Genomic DNA, 26777 nt, shown 5'->3' with positions numbered 1-26777 from the left:
CGCGCTTCGTCAACGTATAAACAGAACGCCAGTGCAGCGCGAAAAACAGGGCATAGGCTTTCGAGAGGGCAATGCCTGCACCGGGCAATGTAGGCTGTTGCGCTCGCGGAAAACGAGCAGTGCGCACGGTCCCGGCGCATGCAGTGCCCGGATGCGCGCTGCAGACTACGCAGCAGCAGACGACGCCGCTACCTAGGTTCGTACGCCGGACGTAGCGCTGCGCACGCGCGGAGGGGCGGCTGACGTCACGAGACCTATAAATAGGAAGAGCCGCGCCTCCAGCGGATAACGTGTGCACTCTCCAAGATGCCGGCATCGAAGAACGCAGCCAAGTACACGTTCCTCCGGAGCGCGATGGTCGTCGCCCGGCCGGACAATGTGGAGGTAAGTAGGTGGTAGTGTTTCTTTTTCTTCGGGTGCTTGGTGGATCTGGCGTGGGGGGGGGGGGGGTGTTGTGGATTGGACTCGAGGGGGGACTTGCAGGCGTTTCCAGGAGCGGTTCGGCGAGCGAGAGAGCGTGTGTGCGAGTGGAGACCGTTCATGCGCCGCGGGCATTGATGCGTCTGCTCCGATGGCGCAGGTCAAGATCAAAATGGGCGCCGACACACCGCAAAAGGCGGACATAAACGCCAACGCGACGCCCCAGGACGCTTCTGATCCCTGGGCACTACCTGTCCTCGAGGACCAGGGGGTCAAGTGGTCAGGTAATCCCCACGCCGGTGTGGCTCTTGGTACCTACCACTTCAGCGAAAAAAAAAAAAGTGCGCCACTTGTGTCCCCCCTGTTTTGTGTAACGACGCGTCCGGTGTCTAGCCGATCAAGCTTCGAAGTTTTGCCACTTGCACCACGAGTCAGCGGCGTACACGTCGTCGGCAAGTGTCCGCGCTGGAGCTTCGACCGACATGGCGCCGCCCGGCGGATGGCCCATTCATTCGGCGGCAGCAGCGGCGGCGGCGGCGTCTTCTGCGCAGCGGACTTCGGTGCACGGCGCCTGCGTTGTGTGGTGCAGACGACACTCTCGCCCCTTCCTCCGACATTTTGCCGGCGGCCGTATTTCTTCCGTTTCTCCGTTCGTCTTTCCTATTTTATCTTTCTCTCTTTTTGTGTTCCTTCGCTTGCGGGTCCGCTTTCTTTTACTGTTAGCACGCTCCTTCGACGCCTTCTTTGGCGATCGAGGAGCGGGTTTTTTCAGCACCACGTGAAGAATGCAGACGAAAAGCAGCGCCAGACGTCGGTGACGGGAGAAAAAAAAAATGGCGCCAGACATGTGAAGAGGCCTTACAACAGCTTGCCGGCCAACAATCGGAAATTACGGCCTTCTACGCGCACGATCGTTTGTTTTATTTCCAGTTCACCGATTCGCTGCCCCCTCGGTGATGTTTTATGGCCGCCTTCTTTACTATTTTTTTTTCGTGCCTCGCACACTTTCATCAGCGTATGGTGGCCTCTGTACTACAGACGCTCGGCAAACGTTTTCGTTGTTTCTGTGCCTTTCCTTCAGTTTCAACTATTGTAGCAAATTTGTGTGCTGTTATCGATGCTAGCGGATTTTACACGTGGCCACACGTCTCTGCTGCTGGGTAACGCCAGGGTCTCTAGACGTTACTATAGGACCTGCACACTGGCGTTACTAGACACCTATTTCGCTACTAATTAGTATTAGTTACAATATTTTAGTTAGGATATATATCTTACGTGTATTATCGGATGCTGTGGGCGTAGTCTTATCGTGCACTTCGGGCCGTTGTCATCTATTGATCACATCTCAATTCTTATCGTGAAAATTCAACTTCCTTGAACCATATCGAGCACTACTTCTTGCTGCCTTTTCCTCCTTCGTGTTATACTTATCTGTGCTGTCTGTGCGGTGCTTTAAGAATACTTTATCACTTCAGCTGAAACTTAACCCGTTCCGTTTTCTTGCCTTTTTTTTTGTTATCTGGCAGCTGAGATCGCGTTAGGTGTCTGCCTGTTCTAAATGCGGGCTTTTCTATCCGGTCTCCTCGCGCCTAGCCCTGGTGCCGACGGTCCCGATGGCCCATTTGATTCGCCATAAGATCCGCCCTGTTTTTCGGAAGCTTTCGTCATCGTCTTGAAATTCCCAGAAGCATCCTTAGTTTTGTTTATATAGCGTAGTCCTCGCCGGTTCGCTGCCCCCCTCCCTTCGGTTCCCATTCATTGCCCAAACTTTTCAGGCGCATCGCTCCAACCGCTTGCGATGCTATTTCGAGATACCGTGGGCATGTAGTATACATCATGACTCACCATGCCCCTATCCACGAAGAGAGCGTTTTATTGCTTATTTTTTGTTTTGTTTTGTCTGGACCCTTGGTTACGATTGCGTGTCCCTCTACGCAACTAAATTTTCAGTGCCTTTTCGCACGCTAGAGGCTACGGCGTGTTTGCGACAAATTTACTCTAGAAACGCGTGCATCCAACCGCTTGCACAGAATGCACGCGATTTCAGTGACTGCCGTTCAACTAAAATTTGAACTGTCATGCTCTCTGCGGAATTTCGCCAAGCGGGATATCATTTGAGACGATGTGCTCTGGGGACCGAGGGACTTCTCCGGTGTGACTTTCAGTGCACTAAATGAGGTAGAGTGTACCAAACTATGGTACCAATAGTCCTTATCGCAGGGCTTTCTTTTTTTTTTCTCGTCCACTTGCTTTTCTCCTAAACTTTGATTTCGTGAAATATTTTCGCATTAATCTTTTTTGGCACATTCGTAACCGACGAAAATGGCCTTTCGCGGTTGCACGATTTGGGAAAACACGAGGATAGCTTTAAAGCAGCAGTGACATGAGCTTTTAGCGTACTTAGTCATTCAATTTGTTTTTTGTGATAAACGAATGCCAATGTCTTAGAAACGCTGGCAAACGTCACAGCGCCCTAAATTCGCGTTTAATGCTCACTCTTTTACGAACCAATTCTGCTTTCGGCGCCCGTGAGACAGATGCGTCATGACGTCGTGATCCCATTGCTCGCCCCCTTTCTGAGAGCGCGCGCGGAACTTGGTTTGTGTCACCTTTAGAGGCAAACTCGTGATACCTAGTCTTACTCGCTAGCAGAATTTCTATCCTGACGTTGCGAGAGTGTCGATGACGCTAAGTGCAGCATTTCGAGGCGAGCTTTTTGAGTGTAAAATGAAGATACGCTGCAAGTTTATCCCGTATTCCCATAGTTTAGGCTCGCTGAGCGTCAGCCTTTTAATGCCTAGGAACGCGTAGTTGCGATCCTACGGGAGTCGAGACATTCGCTACATTTACTTTGAGCATAGCGCTTCAGTGACGCAGACAGCAAGTACGTTTTGCTGAAATTGAACTCGTTCTTTTTTTTTTTTTTTTTGCGAAGTGACACATTTACGCCTGTAGTACAACACCAAATAGCAATCCACTGAAACACAGGGGAAATCACCGCAGGTATACGGTCTCGCAGACTACTTGTCGTTGTCACATGTCCGCGTCCGTCGAGCGCCATGGTCATCGTAATGCGTTTTTACAACTTCGACAATTGGCGGTGTCCAAAAAAATATAGCGTCTGTGACGTGTTCCCAGTTCCTCTATTGCTTCCGGCGCATACAAATTCCAAGAATCATCGCCTTCGAGATCTTTTACTCCGGGGAAGCGGTCGATTGGGCACTGAATTTGGAACTTAGAAAATGGGAGCGTCAGTAACACTAATTACGCAAGTTGGAAGACCCGTGCGCTGCCCACAACGCCTTGATTTGTCGGCGATTCGCGCGTAAAGCCTTCGACCCGTTGACAGAAACTGCACTGGGTATTTTTCTTCATTTTTGACTTCATTATTAGTTAAGTTTCTGTTCAGTGATAAAGTTTGGTCCAGGAAGGCTTAAGACGACGGTTAATGAACGCGTTAAGGCACATTTAAAATATTACTTCGCAGCTTTACAGCAAGTGAGGTGCATGTATTGCGATAGGAAAATTTATTCACCCGTAGGCACGCGTACAAGTGTGGTATTAACATTGAGTTCAATATAACATCGCATACTGCACATACATCGCACTTGATATAAAAAAAAAACGAGTAAACAAAACAGTAGATGGTGTCTGCTTGGCACTGGCTTTGCCACTTGCACTTCGAAATATGTTACGGTGTACATGCAAAAAAAAAAAAAAAATTGTCAGCTTCGAATTCATGAATGACACCCGGGATGCACGCAAGTGCAGTTTCTACTCAGGTAAACAGAATTTGGTCATCGTTCTGGCTGTAGGGAAAACTTTGCCTGGAGAGACGGTTAGGGCTACAGAAATTCAATTAACACGTGATTATGTAAATCACGCAAACAGCATTTTTGTCGTTACCCCAATCTATATTCCACAATGCACATTGTTGGTCATGGTGTTTGTCTATATAGTATTTTAGATGCTGAAATGCGCTACATGCGTCTACAGCGATGACGAATTATTTCATCCTTGACGCGGGTGTTTTTTAGCGTAATTTGGCAATCGCGAGATATCGCAAAGCAGCCGAATCGCGTTCAGTTGCAAGCAAAAATCGCCATGTCCTCGCACGATTCATTTTAATGTCGAACGTTAAGGTTGTGCTTATGAGTCGCAGAATATGACCGTAGCCAGCCGGATTAAATGTGAATTTCCTAGGCTGCCATTCAACTCGGGTTTCCATAAAGCAAGCCATTCAGTGTGCAACGGTACCTTGTAGTATGTAAGCAATATGTATAGTGCGCAATGTTGTGGCTTGCGTTGCAGTTGTGTAGACCAGAGGTGTAGGCGGATGACGCAATAAGCAAGGCTTGCAGTTGTGTAGACCAGAGGTGTAGGCGGATGACGCAATAAGCAAGGCTTGCAGTTGTGTAGACCAGAGGTGTAGGCGGATGACGCAATAAGCAAGGCTTGCCACTTTATGCTCTGCATTTGGGGCCGCTTGCTCGAGACCTCTTGCCGAAGAGCTCATTTAATTATTCGTCACTTCCTGACTTGTACCGCATGTCGCAATCATTTTGAACAATATGCTAGTTTCGCAGAAAGAAAACCTGGCAACACTGTGATTTTATTTGCCACACCTTGCTAACCGACCTGTTTATGCAAGGGGTAGTTGCTGCACCGCCTTAGTCTGACGCCGTTTAAGTTTCCGAGCTTGTACATTTGCTACACATCACCACTCTGTCTTTCGCACTAAATGTCTCACGAAAGCCAGTCTTGTGTCCCTGCACACAAAAGACAATATGAACGCCCTCTGATTCGTGTTGCCGAGTGTTGTCCCGCTAATGAGCTAGTACTGCTAATGCATTTGGTGAATATTTCGTGTGATGTGCGCGTGCTCGTGAGATCATCGCGCGTGCCGCGAGCAGCAGTCAACCAGGGAAGCAGATGCTAATCAGTCAGCGGACACTTAATTACCCGCTTTAGGAAAACTCTATTTCGATACATATATTTTGACCGATAGCCTGATTTGCTAGTGACCGGTAGAAAACAGTGACTGGCATTGTTGTACAATCTGTTGCTTTATAGCAATAAGTATAAGCATTTGCTATACACAGTGTAGGAGTTGTCGGACGATCTCGCCGCTGCCACCAGTTGAAGGGGTTTTAGGTCGTAGAGAGGAACTTGGGAGGAACTAGTCGTACAGGATTTATTTACAGTATTTACATTTTAAACAAGAAAGACATTCGACAGTCTAGCGTGACTCCCACATGGAGCATGCAAGACGAAGCATACAACATACGAGCACGAAGCTCCAAACACACTGACGAGCATGCAGCTCACGAGCACGCAGCTCACAAGCACGATCACAGAGCGCGATGACGAGCACCCACTGGCAGCGACAAACAGCTGCTTATAAACACTCAGTGTTCTCTAGATCCCTAGGTGAGGGAAAAACGGCAGTTCACCGCCGATTCGCAGCGTCCAACGTCAACGCAGTCGATCCGCCTTTTTGGAGGAGGAGGGCTCACACACACACGTACGCACAGCTTTCACTGCCCCCACCGAGGCCAGACGGGCTTCGCGGAACTCGGGGCTTGCTTCTTGACCAAAGGAGGCGCCTCTTATTCCCCAAGCTGACCCCCGCCGCGTGACCCCCGGTTCTCCATTGTCTTACGTGTTGAAAGGCGCGTGCGACGTTGCCGCCAGGTGTATTCCTTCGGGAACTCCCTTGCTCACAGCTGCAGCTGGCTGAGAAAACGTTGAATGTCGGCATCTCTGCAGGCCGTTCCTAACAATAGGTACCGATAAGTACGCAGTTATGTGTGCAACAGTTAGGGACGTGTGCACTGTTTCTAACCGGTCCAGTCCCGCCCTCTTTATTTCTCTTAAACAACTAATTACTCTTGTGTAATTGTTGTGTAAGTGTTGACACCCGCCGAGTTGTCTTTAGCTGTTGGGATGACATGCGCGCAGCTTTCCGAAGCCTGCGGCTAGCGCAGCCGGTATACAGTCGGAAATCCCACCCTTGTAAAACTTCAAAACTTAACGAGTGGTCGTGTTATGAGCAAGGTTGTTCACTTGGGCAGTTCGATCATGTTTCACACTGAGAACGACAAACACGCGCGAGTGAGCACGCGACGCAAGCGCTCGTGTCGTCTGCTCACCCGTCCCCGTCTTACGTGCTGTTTTCTGTATGTCATGGGCCAGCGGTCTTTCATCACGTGCACCATTTCGGGCACTACTACGAAACTCGGGCCAAGCTACGGGAATCAATCTGCGGCGGTTAATTGGCGCTTACGCGCCAGTAACGATTGACAAAAGAAAGCCTCCCAGTGACGCATCCGGATACAGAAACTTGGTGGCTGCAAATTCTTGACACGTCCTTTTCTTTTCTCCTTCTTTCTCTTGCATTACTGGGGAAGTGGCGGTTTGGAGTTTGTGTGTCCGCAGGTTGCGCGTCAATCAGCCGGCCCTCCACGCTTCGCACGTGATCACTGTGTTCACGTGCGGCCTTAATTATGCGCACCTTCGCAACAGTGCGATTGTACACCATATCTTAATCCTGCGTTTTTACCGTCGCCAAACTGCACCGTAGGCTATGGGGGACGTTCTGTGTGTGCGTGGGCGAGGGGAGGGTTAAATTTTAACACGATACCTAAGAACCCGTGTCGCAGAAAATCCGGCGTCCCGCGTCGGACGTCGCCTTGGCAAAAAGTATTCCTAACCAAATCCCGAACCACGTATACCACCCAACCGCTTCTCTACTACCAAAGTTGCTCATGCCTTGTGTTTCATTCTTTTGCAAAGTTATTCCTCGGAGTTTTGAGAACAGCAGCCCACAAACAAACATAATGAAAAAAATAAGACAGACAGCGCATGTCCTTCATGTTAGCTCTTAGACTAAAAGTGCGAAACAATAACAGATCGACCGCTCTTCTACCAGAAAACTCGCCTTCGTGCATAGCGTTCGCAGCCAGCGTTTCCCGGTACACGTTGCGATTACACAAACTGCAGTTGACGGGTAGCATGAGAAGCAGCGAGGGTCTTTGAACGCTATCGCGTCCCACTCTTAAAGGCGAAGCGTCCTCCACTTTTTGACTGCCCCGGAGGGTCGGTTAACGTGAACCCAATGCCCGACACGCAATGCGTCCTTCGGCATTCCGCCCTGATCGATATGCGGCTGCCGCGGCCGGTACGGTTACCCGAGACCTCGTGGTCGACACCGCGCATTGTCATAGCCGCCGTGCCGGGTACGATCGAGGTGCACTGCCCGAGAGTTGTACACAATTCGGCGTCCGTTAGGAAGCCGCACGGCGCGGTTCCGCGACCCTGTCACGGCTGGGAGCGGTTGCGTGTACGCCGATGCCTGTACGCGCCTGTGGCTGGCGACGTCCGTCCACCGACGTCGCTTTGGTTTCCTGTGCCGGCGCGCCTTCCTCCTGCTACGCCGCGCGCTCGCCGTGCGTTCGCAGGTGCACGAGGTGAGCACGTGGAGCGACCGGCGCGGTCTGCCCGGCCATCTGGCTCCGGGGCTCGGCTTCCACTGTCGTCTGCCCTGTCGGCGCGCATGGGCGGTGTAACGTCTCGGCGCTGATCGGTGTACGCGTGCATCGCGGTCCTCTGGCGGCGACGAGCGATGCAAACGAAGCACCGCGTTGCGAGCTCGCTCTCGCCACGCGTTCGTGGCGTTCCCCTATACAGCTTTTCCTCTACGGACGCATCGAGCGGGCCGCGAAAGTTCTCGACTTTATAAGCGCTTTATTTGCCGAAGCGCGTTGGTCTGGTAACAGGTGCGGAGGGGTTGTGGCGTAAGGTTGACATTTAGTGCGATTGAGACCCCATGTTGGCCGTGCTTTTATATTACGTCAGTCGTGCACCGGTAAGCTGCGCGGGCGGGAGACACCGAATCTTTGAGAGTCCCTAACATTGCTCGGTTGCAATTTCCCAATCTGACATTGTGGGTTTTACGAAGCAGACGCGTGTCTTCGTGCGAAGAGGCGACGGCAGCCAGACGTCGTCGGTTATCCAATCTTTTTTCGTGATATGCGACGTTTGCGGGTATACGTGGAGCAGGTCTATGTAACTTATGCGCAACTTCAGAGATGCTCGCAGATATTGTATAGTGTCGCTGACTCTCGCATACTCGTAGTGCTCGTCGTGATCACTCTTGCAGCAGCTAGAAATATGGCCAATCTGAATGCTGCTTACGCCTGAGACGAACTGTCGGGATTTTTTTTAAATAGTATACGCTGACGATATTTATGAACGAATATTTATTTATATACTTTATATTTATTAATTTATATACACGTAGAATGTGAAAACGGTCGTTTATTGTCCTTCGGCACTTTGTGTAGGCTTGTGGCTACATCGCTCCAAGGTGTTCAGGTTCAGGGGCGTCGCCGGCTACCCTTGACCTCTCCACTTGACCTCTCTACTGATCTCTCACTTAGTTGTCACATAGACGAACTTGCCCATGCTTCGTCCACAGGATCGCGCCGGTAGCAGCATTTGTATCATGATAGAAAAAAAGTGCGCAACTATGCACGTACGAAGAAGGAAAATAGACAACACAGCAATAAACTCGCGCCTCAACTTTTATTGAAGACCTGGCAATGCACATGCCTCACAATCACAGAAGTAAATAAGCAAAGCGTAATAAGTAGTGCAATCTTTTACTTCTGCCATGTCGGTTTCTACTCGTTCATATTTTACGTGCAAAGCGTGATATATATATATATATATATATATATATATATATATATATATAATATGTAAAATTATTGGTAGGTCTTCAAGAAGCGTTTAAATGCGAGTTGAGCGCTACTGTGTTTATGTTCTTTCTGCGTATGTACAAAGTTCCGTACTTTTACCGCCACGCATCTCCACCAACAAGCCCTCTAATGTCAGCTCTGGGGAGCGTACCGTCAAGTATACGCGAGCTAGCTGTAAGCTGCCGTATACATTACTGGAGCTTGGTGTACCACGACAGATGTCTTTCACCGATTCGAACTACGGGAGGCACAGTCCATGCAAGACTGCAAGCTGCCCTACGTAGCTGCAGGACTCCATGCGTCTAGCTGTCGCATTAGCACGCGCGCTGTAGCAATGATCTCGCGGAGTCACGAATGCCGGGGCTTCCGGTACAGAAACAGCTCGGTCAGCATGCGCTTCGGGAAATACCGAACGGGGAGTCATTTTTGTCAACCTGTTGCTCGTATCTTCGTCCTCTCCCTCAAGGTCGCAAATTGACGACAGCATCGGAGTCACGCGTTTCGCGAGCACTGGGGGGGATAGAACGATTGGGCAAAGGATCGCCTCTCGGTGCCAAAATGTACTTGGCGCCGCACCCGTGCGTCTCTTAACAGGTCGCCGCCGTTGCGTATCCAGCGCCCTTAGTAGCGCGACGGCCGTAGACGGAAAGCTCTCTCTCTCTCTCTCTCTCTCTCTCTCTCTCTCTCTCTCTCTCTGTCGAGTTCAACGCATGTGCTTCTGCTCTCTTGAGGATCGACTGGCTTCTCGTGGCGCCGGCAGCTGGTGCGGTGCCAGGTGTCTGCGCGGTCGCGCCCACCGTTGCGCGTCCTGCTGAAATATCGCCCTCGCCCTGACAGCTGCGTTTGAAGAGGAAGGCAGAAAAGCAGAGCAGGACAAATGCGTCTGCGTCCCTGGCCTGGCGCGCTTTTGAATCTGCGTAGGGGAGGGGAGAGGGGGAGGGAATGCTGTCATGCGCACCTGACATCACTGGCGGTGACGAGCTCATTTTTTTTCTGTGGAGCGACGCCAGAGAGGCTCTTGGGGCTCGAAATTGTAGCCTCGGTTTCGGCGCCGCGCGTGTATTTAACCCGAAATTCGCAGCTAATGAAGGTTCGCCACATTCCTCTTTTCATCGAAGTTTTCGTACCGGCAGGGCTGTGTCAACATTCGCGGCAGTCAGCAGAAACGCATCTGACGCTCCAATTGGCAGCGGGGGCACTATAGCGGTTCAACTATTTACTACTAGACAACGAAACCGATCTCTCCGTTCCGTCAAGTTCTGGTGGATCAACTAACAGAGTAGGTCCGTATATTAGTTGAGGAATAAACGTATTCTGTAACATAACGATGCCGATCAGGCCTCGGGACATCGAAATGCAACCGAAACATGAAAACGCAAAACCTTAAAAATTTGTACATGGACTCAACGTAGCGTCAGACTATAGAGAGGGTTAGTTTAAGGCAAATACGTATCGAAGTTCTAATCAAGCCCTCTAATGCCCCCCCCCCCCCCCCCTACACACACACATTTAGCACGTTTTTACGGATTTTCGGACTTTCGTTTCAGGTTTGACGTGCCGAGAGGCGTACGTGTCGCCTGTAGCTCCCGAGATTTAGGATACTCTAGCATCTGGAATGTGATTGGTCGAGGTCGCGCTGTCGCGATTCCATTCCACCTTCCCATCTCGGGCTTCATCGGTGATCCGACCCGCGTTCCGGCAGCGTTATCACCACAATTAGCCGATCGTGAGCGGCTGATGATAAAGAACGCAATCGGGCGACACGAGTCCTTGCATACTATATCCGCCCGATGTTCGCGTAATCAGGCTTCCCTGACAATGCGCGTACGCAGATCGATCGCATATCCTGCGATGCAGATTTTTCATGGCGCGTCGCGCGCATTTCTGTCGGTATTACGCCCCGAGCACGTGCCAAGGGTGCGATTCGTTTGGTCGCCTTCCTATTCGGGTCGTCGGGGGCGACAAGATGATGGGGCGTCGCTTATCTGTCGTCCAGACACTGGCTCAGCGCTCCCTCTCTGTGTACTGACGCTGTGACTTTTTTTTTTCTTTTTTCTTGCTGTTTTCTACCGCGCCAAGTTTGTCTTGGTATGCCCACGCTTCCTGATGGCGTTTGCCGGCGTTCGCTAACTTGTACAGTAATCTTCTGCGCACCGTTTATGGCCTCATCTCTTTTAAAGTTTCGTTTCCGACTGCGACCGTTAGACTACGGACGGCATGAGCGCTTTAGTATGTGCGAGTTTGGTTGATAGCGCTACCTGCCCGCTATGATGCAGTCGCTACGAAAAAAAAAAGAAAAAACCTCCCCCTCAGTTTTCTTGGTCTCACCGTTCTCTGTGATTATCTGCCGCCCTCCGCAGCGTTTCTTTTTGCCTAGGCACGACGGTGAAATATTTGTCATCTATTCTACGCAACACGTGACGTGGCCAGCATACCTGTACACGTGGTCTGGATACTCTAGACGTATCCTATCATCAAATGATGCTGCTGTAATTTCCGACAGCGCTTGTGCATCGTAAAGCCAAAAAAAAAAAAAAAGCTATGCTTCACGACAAGTACCTAGCGCGCTGAAATTGCTTATTTCTCGAACACGAAGAGAAATATTCAAACGTTCCGTTATCCTAACGCGGCATATCCTTTATTGTCTTCGTGCCTCTTATCTTTTAGATCGCTTTCTTTATTTCGCCCTTGGAGCGAGGGATCAATCGCCCTACGTTTGTGGGCAATAACTGTGGGCACAAGTTAGGCGGTAAACATATCAAACTGCAACTACTTTCGCATCGTTCTGCGTGTAACACACTGCGTAAAGGAGACGTACGAATGCCAGCTAATTTAAGCCGTTTCATGCATACCCCCGCGGCTGCCCCCAAAATTTTTTCTCCCCTTTTAATCTGGTTTCAAGATGCGCGCACTTGAGGGGAACGACGGTATACCCACTAAGGTGTGCGCGTGTTGGAATGAAGACGGCGGCGGTTCCGCTTTTACGCGTTCTGAAATTCCGGCGACCCCGCAGACTACGCCGCGGGCATCCCAGCCGACTGGTTCTTGTTACACCCGTCCTAGCTCCCAGCGCATGTCTGGGTGGCCACGTAACCGAACACGCGACGAACAACTTGTACCGCATGTGGGATCTCGCCGACTTCTTCAGATGGGTCTACATGTTTGCGGCTAAAGATGTACCTGCGCGCGCCTCGACTTTTTTCGTCGAGCACGCTTCGAGCGCGACTCCCACCATCGTATCCTACAATGCATTAACTTGAACGCATCGGCTAGTATGGGTTATCCACATTCAACCGGAACAGGCGCCAACGACACGGGCAGAGGTGAAGCCACATAGAAAACGGCACCTTGCGCTGACGGACGACTGATTTATTATTGCGACACACAAAACATTTAAATGCGCTGGAACGCGTGGTCAAAGGCATAGAAACGAGAAAAGCGTAAAGAGAAGCAGGGGTCGGTCGCACGCGAACAATGGAGCATGCACGTGGTAGATATACACTGCTCCATTCACTACTGCACCTCGACCCTGTGGATAAATGGAGGGATATGGTGAGCACCCCCTTTGAATCTTTGAATCAAAGTGGTGGCTTATACCTCTGAGCTCGTTATCGTCACCTTACATCTGTGCTTAATGTATACTCTAATCATGTATCATGACGATTAATCACATGAGCGTGGATATCACACACATGTACACACAGAATGGAATCAAGCTCTCAGATTTCCGCTGAAAGGAGCTTTTGGTTGGATTCGATTGGATTGGTGATGCATTAATTGAAAAAAAAAGTAAAAACAAAACAAAACAGGAAGACAAAGGACAACACGTTATATCATAGTACGAGTACTACTGGACTCAAGACATGCTGTACTTTGTAAGAAGAGTGTGCGCCAAGTCATTCGTGCCTGGCTTACGGACACTACAGTAAAATGCTAAATTTTTAGATGTCGGTCCGCACTGCTGAGCAAGTTCCGCACAAAGCTATCCCGTATTTATTGTGAACTACGGTACTCGACTCTGTATTACAAGACCCATGATTCATGCTCGCAAACGATATAACCCGACGACGATTTGAGATTTGAGTGTTCCGTGATGTTTATTATATGCCACAAGGTCGTTAGACGAGACCCTCCCACATCCGCATTCGAGTAGCCCGGAGTGTCGATTCCATTTTGTTCCTTCGGAGGGACAGCACGTATGGCTTCTGTGCTTGGCTATAATATTCTCACTTACGGCCGTTTTAGACGTGTTTTTGGTAACAACTAAGACTTCTGTGGATACGTTAACGAGTTTAAGGCCGGCAGACCCTGTCCCGCGTTCGCCCCTCGAATTCCAGCAGTTATGGGGATAGTTAGGTGCCCTTTTGATCCGTTTGCGCTACGTTTTAGCTGACGTAGGAGTCGGCGTTCGTCTTCCACTCAGCGCGGTCGTGTGTGCGTTCGCGCGTGTTTATGGCCCGGAGGCCGCTCGTTGCGTCTAGGGAGCTGCAGCCATGCCGTCATCGTTTTGGCGGAGAGCCCCGGATCGATACCAGTGGCTCGCCATGGAACGACCTTGGGCGCAGACGAGTCTCGAAAGCGCTGGCGCGCGCCTCCCAAAGGTCGACCGTGGGGTGCGGCTCGCATCACTGGTTCCCGCCCAATCTGCTGCAGCAGCGAGACGCGAGAGCAGCGAGAAAGACTCCGTGTTGTCCTCACAGAGGAAAAAAAAAGGCCGAGGGCTCGCGTGCTGTTTCGTTTTTCTTTCTTTTTGTTCGAGATGCTTTTCACTGCGGCTGATTACGTCCCGGCCGATCAGCAAACACTGTGTGCCGGGGCGTTGGGCGTAGTAAGCTACGGAAATTATATCAGATGCTCGTTATTATCACAATCGTTAAAGCAGGCGCAGAGGCTGGTAACATGGTATCTTAAAAGCGCGATTCAACTCACAAGAATAGCTTGTGTATTACCGCTTCCTGTCGTAATGGATGACTTGTCCAGTGGCGTTTGTACAAAAAGAAAAGATTAAAAAAGAAAAACGTTCTCCGTAGACACGTCCGACTTGTTTGCAAGGCGGCCCTTGCAATCTGTGTCGCAGCAAATAACGCCTTGTCGAGTTACGCCATGTCTGTTCGTAACTTATTTGGGCCCCTTGGAGCCACCGAGCCATGCCCACCGCCGTGGCTCGGTGGCTCTGGCGTTCAGCTGTTGAGCACGTAGTCCACGGTTCGATTCCCCCGGCTACGGCGGTTGCGTTCTGGTAGGGTGGAACGCGTGCATGTCAGGTTACCAGCTAGTGTAAGCAACACTAGCTGGTTATAGTTAACTCGGAGCACCGCCCTCACCCACACTCTGCAGCATTCCTCATAGCCAAGGTGTAGTTTTTGGCACCTAAAGTCCTATAAATTATTACACTAATGACACACGGTCTCGTCGAAGTAATCATTAGTTGCTCGCACAGCTGGCGTTTGGGTGCATTAGGGGGTATGGCTCGGATTATTTCCCGGGGCTATCAAATTCACGTTGAGATGGGGATATTCAGAGGTCTAAAATGAAGCATCGCTAAGCGCCTGCATGGTATCACTGATTTATTTCACGATATTGGAACAGTTGGCAACTGACGTTGCCGTAATATTCGCCACAGAAAGGACACGAAGAAATGGTAAAATGTGCAAGAAAAAGTGTGCTGATAATGAGAACCTTAGAGACGACGCGTTTCACTTGGTGCAAAATATAGTGGGAGCGTTAGAGTGCTCGCTGTAAAATTTACGGTCTTAAGAGCGCAAACACTCCTTCCGTCTGTGCAGTGACAAATTGGCCCTCAAGTCAGCTACGTGTAGTACCGCGTACTTCGTGGCTAATGACGCGAGAAAGTTAGCAATCCATGTCTGAATGGGGCAGAGATTAGGCAACAATTTGAAAATAGTGGATTTTAGCGCGTTGCATTCGTCCGCCTGTTTTCCAAAGCGGACAGCTCGACTCTAAAAGTTCCTGTAGATGTCGCGACATCGCAACCTACTCCATAGAACTGCCACTGCGACCTGACTGAAAGTATTTCACTGATCAGCACCTTGATTTGTTATTTTGCACAACTTGCCCGGCCGCGGCACCTGGAACGTGGTATAAAAAATAAGTACGTATGAACGCGCCATACGTTACGGCTGGCGTAAACCTGTCCCCAATGACAGGCGTGACGTTTAATGCTGGCAGTGTGCTATCTGTCCTATTGTCACTGTTCTTTTTTTTTGCGTGTGCTGTTGGCCGGGGGCCAATTGCGCAAGACAGACGTCTTCGCGGCCGACAATTAGCCCTTGCGCAATGTCCTTAAAGGTTATTTGCGCTCTGCTTCGATCTCGCCCGCTCTGAAGGGTCGCTGGAAGGTGAAGACTATTCACCTCACCAAGTAGTTCAGTGAGCCCACTAGAGTGAATGTAAACAGTCGTCTTTTTTGTGTAGTAGTAGTTGTTGTTGTTGTAGATGTTGTTATTCTCCGCTGTACGGTTTCATGTACTGTCACGTATGAAAGGTACACAAGCAGCGCTGAATGATCACTTGTGCAAGTATGCGCCAGCGCGCTCGCGGGCGAATGCACTGTTGTGAGGCGTTCTTGGAACTTCACCGAGTAAGGCGTCATTGCCGACGCTGTGTCAGTGTTAGACCTTCTGTGTCGGTGTTAGTTAGTCGTTAGTCGTTGGCAGGTTTAACAATTTTGTGCGTTATGACGAAGCTATATTCTAACGCTCGTCGCTCGTCGAAAGAGACTACTCATGTGACTCGGATGTTTGTTTTCTGGTTCCCCACTGAATAATGGAGCGCAAACTGGTAGCCATCTGCACAAGCGTAATTGACCTGCATGAATCTCAGTGACATCTTGCTTGTAGTCGCGATGCGAATATCCCACTCAACTAATGAGGAAAGGTCACACCATTTGTCTTTCTGTGGCACTTCTTTCGTACACGTACCTTCTCTATACAATGTGTATATTGTGATTTCCTGACAGTGCATTCTCGCTGTTCTACTAGGGCACGTTAGTACCGTGGACGAGCCAGTTAATTCTCTAACATGAGGGCCACGGAATGAATAATCTGTCTGTATATTGTAGTTTGACAAGTCCATTGAAAAACAAGCTTTTCTGCAGCAGCGATAACTCCAGCATATGTTAGCCAACCTTCTCATGCCGAAAATATTAACATTAGTATTGGAGGCGACGTTCCAAAAATGTAAATGTCGGCGCTTGCTGAATTTTCTCGCCCCGCAGGTGGTTCCTCAAAAGCGTGCTCTGGACATGCGTGGTCAACACTGTAGATGTACTTTTTCCGTAAGGGGGCAAAAGTGAACCTGCAGCATAGTATAAAGCTTAATGCATAAGCCTATGTAGAGTAAGCTTGTTTATCGGTTTTCAAGTTTAATCACGTGCTCCCTCGCAGAAGCACGTAAGAATTGTATACAGGTGCATCAGTTTGGTTTGTAAGGTTGTCGTAAAGTTGCATTAACATTTTGTGTGTTCACATTTTCGGCCATCGCGTACAGTTTATCGGTTAATTGCAGATATTTCTGCCGATAAACAGATCTCTTTGGGGCAACTTGTGCTTTCGTGCACCAAATCCTGAGGTAAGGATACAGTGCTCGTAGTAAGCATTTAAGATATTTCCGTGCCAATAGCAAGCAGCTGTTTCCTTGTCTGCTACTCTTTTCCATGTCTTTATTTCGTTTGATCGCCTGTGAATTCATGAGTGTGTAGTAAGACTATGGAAGCGGAGCTGTACAGTGTCGCCCAATGCTACAGAGAACGCCTGTGAAACAAGCCAGCTGTCTTTCTTTCTCTGCTATCTCGTTCTTTGATGAAACGGTTACCTGTTGACAACTATTCGCATCAGTATCAGTAGGCGGTGTGGTTGGTCGTTTCATCGTAACCGGCGCAGCCTCTTAGCAACTGTCGCTCTTCCCGTTCTGTCTTTGTTGCGTGCGCAGAGCTCAGCCCTGGCGGCAAGATCCAGCGGGTGGCGCTGGGCCTGTGCAAGGGCCTGTGCCTGGTCGCACTGCTCTACATGTTCATCTGCTCGCTGGACTTCCTCAGCTCGGCCTTCCGCCTGGTCGGCGGCAAGACGGCCGGCAAGGTGATGCAGCAGAACGAGGTCCTCAAGAACCCCGTCGTCGGCCTCATGATCGGCGTCCTCTCCACCGTACTCGTGCAGAGCTCCTCGACCTCGTCCTCCATCATCATCACCATGGTCGGCGCGAACCGTGAGTGTTGGGCTGGAGCCTTGTCGTGGAATTGTTGTGTGCCTGCTCGTGCGTAAGTGCCCGTTAAAGGAAATTCAAGAAACACGAGAACCCTTTGGGAAAATTGGGAAAGCGTGCAAGGGGAAAGAAAATGGTCATGCACCAGCGCACAGCACTAAGCTACAGAACTTCGCGGTGATAGAATTGGTTCTGGTCCGGGAATCGAACCCGGAACCAGCGCCTTTCTGAAGATGGTTGCTCTACCATCAGCGCTAACCACGATCGAGGCTAACACGTCGCATGGCGAAGTCGAGTTGGCCAGCAAGTCGAAGTGCAGGGGGACACTAAATATAGAAAGTCAGTTCGACAGAAAACCACAGTGTGGTTTAATTTGCTGTTCATCAGATCGATAATTTTTTTTTTCATTTCATGAAACTATTTGCTCCACCTTGCGGATTTCTGCAGAACTGATTGGCCAGTGTAAAAGCGGTCCGCACTCTTCAACCTGCCGTACACTTTTCGGGCGCAGCTTCTTGCCCAAAAGTAATTGTTCTCGTACTTGCGAGCATAGCGTTTCTTGTGTCCTCCAGTTCACTCTGGTTCGTGCCTGGTTCGTAGCCGACCGATACAATGATTCTTGCATACCGTGCATCCGCTTGCAACCATATTCATGTTTCAAAAGTCTTAAGCACTTATCATTTTCATGACTGACTTCTAGCGTGCCACACAGAAATACACTATGCCCTCCCGCATGGTCGACGCTGTTTTTGTTTTCTCGGAACGACGCACCGTGAAAACGACTAATTCAAAAAGTGCTCTCATGCGAGTATATGTGCACACCCGTGTCTCGGTGACCGCAAAACTGCGTAGTAGCTACTAATCTGACAAAAATAACTGGCTTAGATAATATCATTAAAAGAAACACAACTAAAGAGTGTGTTGCATTATGAAATTTGCAAAGCTAGTGAGGTCCTCGACCTTTGCTTTTACTGTAAGGTAGATGGGGCTTGGCGACTGCCAATTATATTGCATGCAAGAGAGTAATATCGTTTAACGTAAGCTCGCGGCGGTCCTTTGTAGATCATGAAATATTTTGTCAGTATAGGGAACGCGATTACGTACTTGTACATGAATATGTTGTGCAGCGCACATCGACATCGTTTGCTGTGCAGAATTTATTTTAACTAATCTGGAACTTCTGATATTCCCAAAAATTTTGTCGCCATATGTCTGATATGCGATGGTAGTCGCACAGTTACATACGGTCTATTTATGTGACCAGTTAGCACGCAAGTGGATGTTTCTGTATTTACCGACCGTTATTGGCAACATATCGTTACTGCGGTATCGTTAACGTAAGCAAATGCTAGGCACGCCTGCAGAAATTGCAGTATCGGTGATTGACGCAGACATCAGCTGTGTACCGGTACTAACGGAATCTCATGCTGCTAGCCACCCTTTGTCAAACAGCATGGGGGGGGGGGGGGGGCGGCGATGGTGAAAGTGCAGACGAGGTATCCAGCGGCCGATGCGGCCCGTCAAATTGTTCAGAGTCGACGACCAACACAAAATTTTAGATGCCGCTGCTAACGTGTTTGTCGCCAAGACCCCATTTATTTTCAAGGCCGCTGTCGCCAGAGCCGTCCGAGTCCCAAGAGTGTGTTTCGCCGCGTTGCAGTCGTTCTGAAGCGATGGCGCGCGCTGACTGTTGCGTTCGCTTTTCTTTTCCTCCCTCGTTTCTCAGTGATCCAGGTTCGCGACGCCATACCTATCATCATGGGCGCCAACATCGGCACGTCGGTGACCAACACCATCGTGTCGCTGATGCAGAGCGGCGAGCGAAACGAGTTCCGCAGGGCCTTCGCCGCTGCCACCGTGCACGACATGTTCAACTGGCTTACGGTCATCGTCCTGCTGCCCTTGGAGGTCGCCTTCGGTGAGCTCTCTTGTCACGTCACTGCCGTGCAGCCGCATGCGCGTTGCCGAACACACACACACACCTGTCGCGTTCCCCCTCCCTGCCTGTAAATCTTCCGGCGCCCACTCGGCGTGTTCCTGTGCATGGCTTGCTTGCTTTGGTGTCCTTTCGCGAGTGCTGGTTTTATCTTCTCGCTTTCATTTTTTTTCACCATTCGTCGTGTATTACACGTGGAGTGGCATGCCACGCATGTAGCCAGGATATAACCCTTTCAGTCAACATTATCTTTCTTGTTTGTTCTGACCCACAGGGCCAAGGTCAGCCAATGCGTGTGGAATGTGCGTACCATTCTGCAATGTGTAGAAGCACCGAAGGCAGGGCGAGTTGGTATGATTGCATCGTGACTAACCAGCGCAAAAACCAGGGCTGTTAGCGAACGCAGTCCGAGCCAATTAACCAACGAATCGTTAGAAGAAACCGCTACAAAGGAGGAAGGCAAACATCCGTGAATAAGCTTTTGGAAAAAGACGGCGTACAAAATTCTGTTTGGGGAAATGTTCCGGAGCCTTAAACTCGTGGCCAACTCGCCGACAATGGTAGCGGAGTTGCCTCAAATACTTGTCCCTCCGGATGCCAACGTTAAAACTTCTCTTTCGCTGTCTACCACTTGTTGGAGTTTTCCGAAATCCACTTCATTGGCTGGGCAAGTTTGTTCGTCGAACAGGGTGTGAGGGACTAGCAAAAACTTCATTGAGAGCTCCGGAGTAGTCGGCAAGCAATAGAGCTCCTTTGTCGTGCCTTGGTCACACCTAGCTTAACCTTTGGCTTCGCCTAATATAGCCTTCAAGTCTATTTCATCACCTCTTGTGTTTTTCTCGAAATTTGTATACCTGTCCGACTTCCCCACCCTCTTCATCATCGACGCCGCGAACTAGGACCCGCGTTTTGACTGGAAAACGTAGCGCAAAAAAAATAGGCACAGATGCAAGGAGGACTACCGCTTCTGTTCATCTTTTTCCTGTGCCCAAATTTTGGCGCTGATTTGTCCAGTAAATATGATACACCAACTAGTTCAGAAGTCAGTCCTGTAGATCCCTGCGAATGTAACACTCGCATAGGCTATCAGAAAAGATGTGATTGGCGTCGAAAGACAACGCATACCAGTAATTTGTTCATCGGAGCTCGTACTTTGGCGTCCGCGATTGTTGCGAAGTATATAGCTGCAGGATCTGGCTTGCGAGACTGACGGCCCAGAGTCATATGTCGGATACCGTTGATGAGCAAAGACGTGCTCTAGTTATTTTTGTACTCGCTCGCGCTTCAAATTTGCGATGCTTGTTACAAATGCCGACGAATGATAGGTTAAATACGCTAGCGTGTCACCTTCGTTACACGCTTCGCCGTCGTGCATAGCACGTGTTCTTATCGTTAGGCATGTCGTTCTCTCTTCAGAATAGTACTAACAGAAAACACGGCGGTTGTCACGCATGCCCGTACAACTGTCCCTTTAATTTCTCCGGCGCATAGGTTCCGGGAATGCCGTGAGCTAGAGCGTACTGTCGTTCCAAGGCCTCGAGAGGCACCTGTTAGGTTTGTCCATTGCGGAATCGATGTGGTTACACACGAACGCATGAATCTCTTCGGAAATTCCAGTTTGCGCGCCTGCGCACTGGGGGCGAGTCGACTGAGCCGGTTTTATTTCGACCAAAATTCCTCGTTTGCCATAACGTTCTCGCAGCATACGAGAACGTCACTGCACTTCGGTAGCATGTAATCCGAGCGACTTCACTGCATTAATTTTTTTCCAGCAGCAGCAATGGCTGTGCTTTTCTTGCTGCTGAGCGCGAGGTCGTGGGCTCGAATCCCGGCTACTGCGGCCGCACTTTTATAGAGGCGACAAGCAAACATGCTCGTCTAATTCAATTTGGGTGCGCGGTGAGCACGCTGAGCGTTCGTAATTTGGAGCCCTCTGCTGCGGCGTCATTCAGAGTTGCCGTACGACGTTAAACCTCGTGACACAATGTTTTCTTTTTTTCGCTACAGGAACACGTATTAATGTGTAATTTGTTTTTGCTTGTTTGTTTGTAACCACAGGTGTGCTCTACCACTTGACCAGCGCAATCATGAACTCCACCAACTGGACGACTAACAAAAATGCTAACAGGGACTTCTTGCAAGTCTTGACGAAGCCGTTTACGAGCCTTATTATTCAGGTATGGTGGCGTGTCTCATTTCCGATTGAAGAACGCGGTACTCCCCTTGCAATAAATTTTACGTGCATTTGAAAAAAAAAATTTCATAATCGCACCAGCTCAGTGTGCAGCTACATTGTAGAGAATGCATTGCAGGCAGCTTGCTATGTGCATATTTATTAGCTAAATAAAATACACATTGGTAAAGAAACAAATATTCGGTTATTTGACGCAGTTTCACTTTCAAAGTGTAGTTGTACACTGTGGTGTTGTGCTAGAAACTGCGATTTTGGCTTTGGGGCCTTCAACCATATAGCTACGCTTTACGAGTCAAAGGGCACAGCCAGTCTTTACGCCGATAACTTTGTAATTCGTTCCACTCTACGCCTTTCACTTAAAGCTTTGACTGTTTACGACTGCACCGACGTTTTGCAGTCTGGCGCCTGTAAACTGTGCTGCCATTATTCGGTGGCTCATTGCGTCTCGGAAATGCTTATTGGTGATTTTGTTTCTTTCTTTAGTTGGACAAAAAGGTCATCGAGAAAGTTGCTATTGGGGACGAGACATACTACAACCAATCTTTGATCAAACGGTGTTGCAACGCGACCAGCGATGGATGTGTCACACATTGTAAGTACAATAATTCGCTGTCACATATTGTTCTCCAAGTGTGGGCTTGATCTTCAGAACCTATCGGCTAGAGCGTGACATACGTCGGTGCAACTTCTCTTGCTACCACTTCGGAATTAGAGCGGGAATACAATTTTTGACACTCGGGTGTTAAACAATCTTAAGGCTAAAATTAAGCGTATTGACATCCTAAGCCTCATGAACGCCTGTAGTTTTACAGTAATACAATGCGGAATAGTGGGAATGTATGAGTACGCGATATTAAGATTAATTCGCCACTTCCCGAACACAAGCGACGAGAAGAGAGAGACGATGATAAGCAGTCACTTTAACTTGAAACATTTTACTGTTAGTCATGCGCAATATTACGCTGTTTTGTCAGCGGTCTCTCAACCTTGGCACTCCATAACTTAGCACCCTGCAATCCAATGCCAAAGCGCGAATGAGTTGACCTCTGTGCTAGATGACCTGTACCTTTGATACCAATCAGAGTTCGAAAAGCCGCTCGCCACGTACGTAGCACGGTCGTGACGGCAATATGTGTGACGTACGACGTGACGTCGAGCGGCCCTTGTTGCTTCGCATAGCGAGTTCTGCTAACTCAGCTGCAATGCTTGCAACGCGAAGTGAAGCTTACTTCTATGCTTCGGTGTGCGGGAAGACACGCGGCCAACATGTACCGCCCTTGCTTGCAGGCAAATTCGCCCTGGCCTCCCTGGACTGGCAAGACAGCTTCGTTGGCCTCTTGCTGCTGGGCATTTCCCTGCTGACGCTCTGCGTCTGCCTCATCCTCATGGTCAAGCTGCTGCACTCGATGCTTCGCGGTCGCATCGCGGTCATCATCAAGACTACCGTGAACGCCGAGTACAGGTTCCCCTACTCAGTGCTGGTCGGCTACCTCGCCATCCTGCTCGGCTGCATCATGACCATCCTCGTGCAGAGCTCTTCCATCTTCACCTCGGCGCTGACGCCACTGGCGGGCATCGGCGTCATCAGCCTCGAGCGCATCTACCCGCTGACCCTGGGCTCCAACATCGGCACCACGACCACGGGCATCCTGGCGGCGCTCGCCGCGGACTCGAGCCGCATCAAGTACACGTTGCAGATCTCCTTCTGCCACCTCTTCTTCAACGTGCTGGGCATCTTGATGTTCTACCCGCTGCCCTTCACTCGCTTCCCCATCCAGCTGGCCAAGATCCTGGGCAACACGACCGCCAAGTACCGCTGGTTCTCGGTTCTCTACCTGCTCTGCATGTTCCTCTTCTTTCCGGCGGCCGTGTTCGGGCTCTCCATGGCCGGCATGATCGTGTTCATGGTGGTTCTCATTCCCATCCTGGTCATCCTCGCGGCGGTGGTCGCCGTCAACCTTCTTCAGCGGAAGGCGCCCCACGTGCTGCCCGAGAAGCTGCGCAACTGGCTGTGGCTGCCCGAGTGGATGCGTTCGCTCGACCCGCTCGACCGCGTCATCGGCGCCGTCGTTGGCCGGTGCGGCTGCTGCCAGCGGCTGTGCCCGCCCCAGACGGCGCACGATGCCTCAGTCATGCCCACGATGCGGGAGGTGTCGTCCCAGATGAACTTCATCGAATCTCGCCGGTCGTCCTGTCCGTCGGACTCGCAGTCTGACCTACAGGCCTTCGAGAACTCTGCTTTCAACTGGACTAAAGACAAGCAGAATGGTGGCGCCACGTTTATAACCCAGCTATAGCGCCCCGGCAGGTCCTGTGCTGTGATGTAAATACGCGCATCTTTATATATATGTGTATTATATATACGCGAACTCCTGCCTTGTATATAAGACTTCATGTGTGTGCATGTGTGCGCGAGCGATATGTGAGTGCGTTTGAGTGGCTCCAGCGAACGTGGTTGGCGTGGTTTTTTTCGTGGGTGTGTCTGACAACATAGAAGCCTTACTTGTAGCCTAGAACTTTCATTAGAGCACTAGCCGCGAACGTTGCTTTCTCGCTGCGTGTTACCAGTGGTCGTTAGGTTTTCCACACCTATCTCGTAGTCCATGTAGCGAACAATACTACTATAGATGTCCACGTGGTATTCCTGTAGAAGTGGCAGAGATCGCCAGACTATTGTGATAAGTCTTTCTTGGGCACCTATGAAACATCGTTGGCGAAAGTAGTCAGTGCCGTAGTACAGTTAACCACGTAGGTCGACGACTAAGCGAGCTGTAAGCTTCTTTCGTGCTTTTGATCTCACATCAGTATCGTTAAAGTACTAGATATCGATTTCTAGGCACCTGTCGGACTTCGCGTCCACAAATGCTGTAGTACATCTCTGTAATACAGGAGAGAAAAAAAGTGCCATTCAGAAAGCTTACTTTACTGCTTTCTGGCGCAGGTATCGCTTTCAGTACTTCGTAGTCATAGTTACGGCAGCATGTAGGTTTTTAATCTGTTCACCATTTTATCGCGCACTTCGAAGCGACGTTGAAGGGTGCTGCAGTCTTGGAATGCAGAACGACCTTGGAATGTGCTCTGTGGCTGCATTCGTGTGGAGGAGGTCGTCTTGCCCCGCAAATCGGTAGGAGCGCAACCTTTATCGTAAAGTGCCACCCCGCAGCGCTTTAGAGTTTTATCTTTTTTTTATTACACGCGACCTAATGTTAGATAATATTAGGCCATCTCATCGTCAACACTTTTTCTCGTCCAACACTGTCGCAATCTATTCCTTTTTACCACCCGGACTCTCGAGCATCCCTTTCCCCCCGCTCCTTGTAAATGTGGGAACGTGACCGGACTGGCTTTGCGTTCTTCGCATTCTAGCTTGTCCGCCACAGGGCCTACCTTAGAAACATACATTCCAAGGCATCGGACGTGCACACTTAGGTCGTCTCGTGTGCGGTACTTACAACATTACTCGAGGTAAAAAAAAAAAACGTCCATCTGAATTTTCGAGACCCCGTACGTGTACCTCGTTGCCGTCGCATCATGCACATCTCTTGGTGTCGCGATCGTGTTTCGCATTACACGTAGCCAAGTGCTTTCTGGTTCGTCCACCCAATGGCATGTGCACCTCACGCTATGTCGTCGGCGGCAGTTCGACGCGCGCATCCTGCAAGCCATCGGTGCACACTACGCTACTACGGAGTGCCTGCAAAAGTGTCATGTCCCTGTCTTCCCTGTACAGTCTAAGTCCTGTGCTCAGCATCTGTTACTGAATCGGCGGATCGCTTAGCCGCATCTTGAGGGCATGTTTACGCTCTTGCCGCTCATCGCCGCAAGCCGCACGCGTGCGGTCGCGCGAAAGATTGCACGTATCAAACACATGTGCACAAATTTCGGTTTACAATGTGTAAGGTGTAAACTGTGTACACAGTGTAAACGGCAATTTGTGCGCAAGTGCTGGATATGTGCAATTTTTCGCGCAACCGCAAGCGTGCGGTGCTGCTTGCGGCGATGGGCGGCTCGAGCGTAAACCGAGCAGAAGGTTGGCCACTCTCCGCGCGGCCCTCATTTTTTTGAGCTTCGGGAAAAGAGTTCAAAGTTCGCGCGTACGAGGCCATGGGTGCCTGCTCCGTTTGATCCCGCGGAGATTCTTTGGACTGTTCTGGGCAGCGCGCTGGTGACGCGTTTATAACAGTTTGCCGGGACCCACCGATGGTGAAACGTGTACAGAATGCAATTTGCGCTTTCGGCTAGCGCCGGAGTCTCTGTATTTCCAAAGGAGCGAAATACTGGAGTGGTTACGTGTGCGTATTGCGTTATCTTGCGATATGATCATCTTTTGCATTGTTTTACTGTTTGAAAGAAAAAAAAAGCCTGTTTCATTATTTATTATGTTCAGTGTCAACCTCTCGAAGAGCGAAAGAAAAAGTCGCATTCAATCAGTACAATCAAGGTTGCGCAAACTGAAGCAGAAATAAAATGTTTTTAATTCCTTTTTCTAACTTGATGTATTCACTCTTTGTAATAGTGCAATCCACGTGTGAGACTGATACGTTAGGCGATCGTTTCACATGTATCTTCAAACGCCTGCGCCGATTGTGGTACACGAAGCCTTCGTGGTCTGAGCCATGACGTCACGTAAGTGAACGAGCCCACATAATCAAATCGATGACATGAACGACGGCGTTTATCCTGGTGGTTTCGTTACTGTTCAATGGAAGCTTGTCCTAATCTGAGATAATGCGGAGCCAAGCACTTGGACATTCTTGCTTGAAACCGTTTAACAGCTTTGCTTTCTTCATGTCAGAATGTCTGGTTTATTGAACTTACACGGACGCTCCTAAGATCAGAAGGGTTGTCCTACCTGCAGCAACCTGAAGAAAGCCACTGAGGTAAGCTGTAATAAAAGTTCCTGGTGGCTTTTTACGCCACACATCTGGAGGCATGCGAGGAAGGTGGTTTACTGTTCAGAGGCCTATTTCACGAGATGCTGCATTGCTCAGGGTTCGAAACGTCGTGCATCGCCACGTGTACAAGACGGAGTGGTGCATACAAAGAAAAGGAATACGCGGTGCTACCCGACATGTTACGGCAAGGAATTTACTTTTACTCCCGTTAGTGCGACGTTGGGCCTTGGTCACGTGGGTGTGTGCGTAATTAACGCAGAACACCGTTCTATTCTTTCCTGCGGCAGGTGGCACCATCTCTGCACAATTGAATACAATAGGTACGAGGTGCTCCGAGGTATGTGGAAAGC

At 49.8% G+C, this 26777-nt stretch overlaps 1 protein-coding gene across 6 annotated transcripts in view; it reads left to right on the top strand.

Moving 5' to 3' along the window:
- The window catches only part of LOC142583309 (sodium-dependent phosphate transport protein 2B-like), a 169382-nt gene extending 143360 nt beyond the window's left edge, over nucleotides 1-26022 (top strand). For 3 of the 6 annotated variants that reach the window (XM_075693730.1, XM_075693729.1, XM_075693728.1), the window contains exons 3-8: nucleotides 581-704; nucleotides 17133-17405; nucleotides 19129-19320; nucleotides 21397-21515; nucleotides 22016-22124; nucleotides 22820-26022. In XM_075693730.1, coding sequence (XP_075549845.1) covers nucleotides 581-704; nucleotides 17133-17405; nucleotides 19129-19320; nucleotides 21397-21515; nucleotides 22016-22124; nucleotides 22820-23829 — 1827 coding nt within the window. In that variant the 3' untranslated portion in view covers nucleotides 23830-26022. Of the gene's footprint in view, nucleotides 1-205; nucleotides 385-580; nucleotides 705-17132; nucleotides 17406-19128; nucleotides 19321-21396; nucleotides 21516-22015; nucleotides 22125-22819 lie in introns of those variants that run through there. The other 3 variants (XM_075693727.1, XM_075693731.1, XM_075693732.1) reach the window with 3 other exon arrangements.
- The last annotated feature ends 755 nt before the right edge of the window (nucleotides 26023-26777 follow it).

Source organism: Dermacentor variabilis, chromosome 5, assembly GCF_050947875.1.
Source record: "Dermacentor variabilis isolate Ectoservices chromosome 5, ASM5094787v1, whole genome shotgun sequence".
NCBI classification, from domain to species: domain Eukaryota; kingdom Metazoa; phylum Arthropoda; class Arachnida; order Ixodida; family Ixodidae; genus Dermacentor; species Dermacentor variabilis.
The sequence above is the reverse complement of the archived record's forward strand: the minus strand, read 5'-3'. Positions and strand labels throughout refer to the sequence as shown.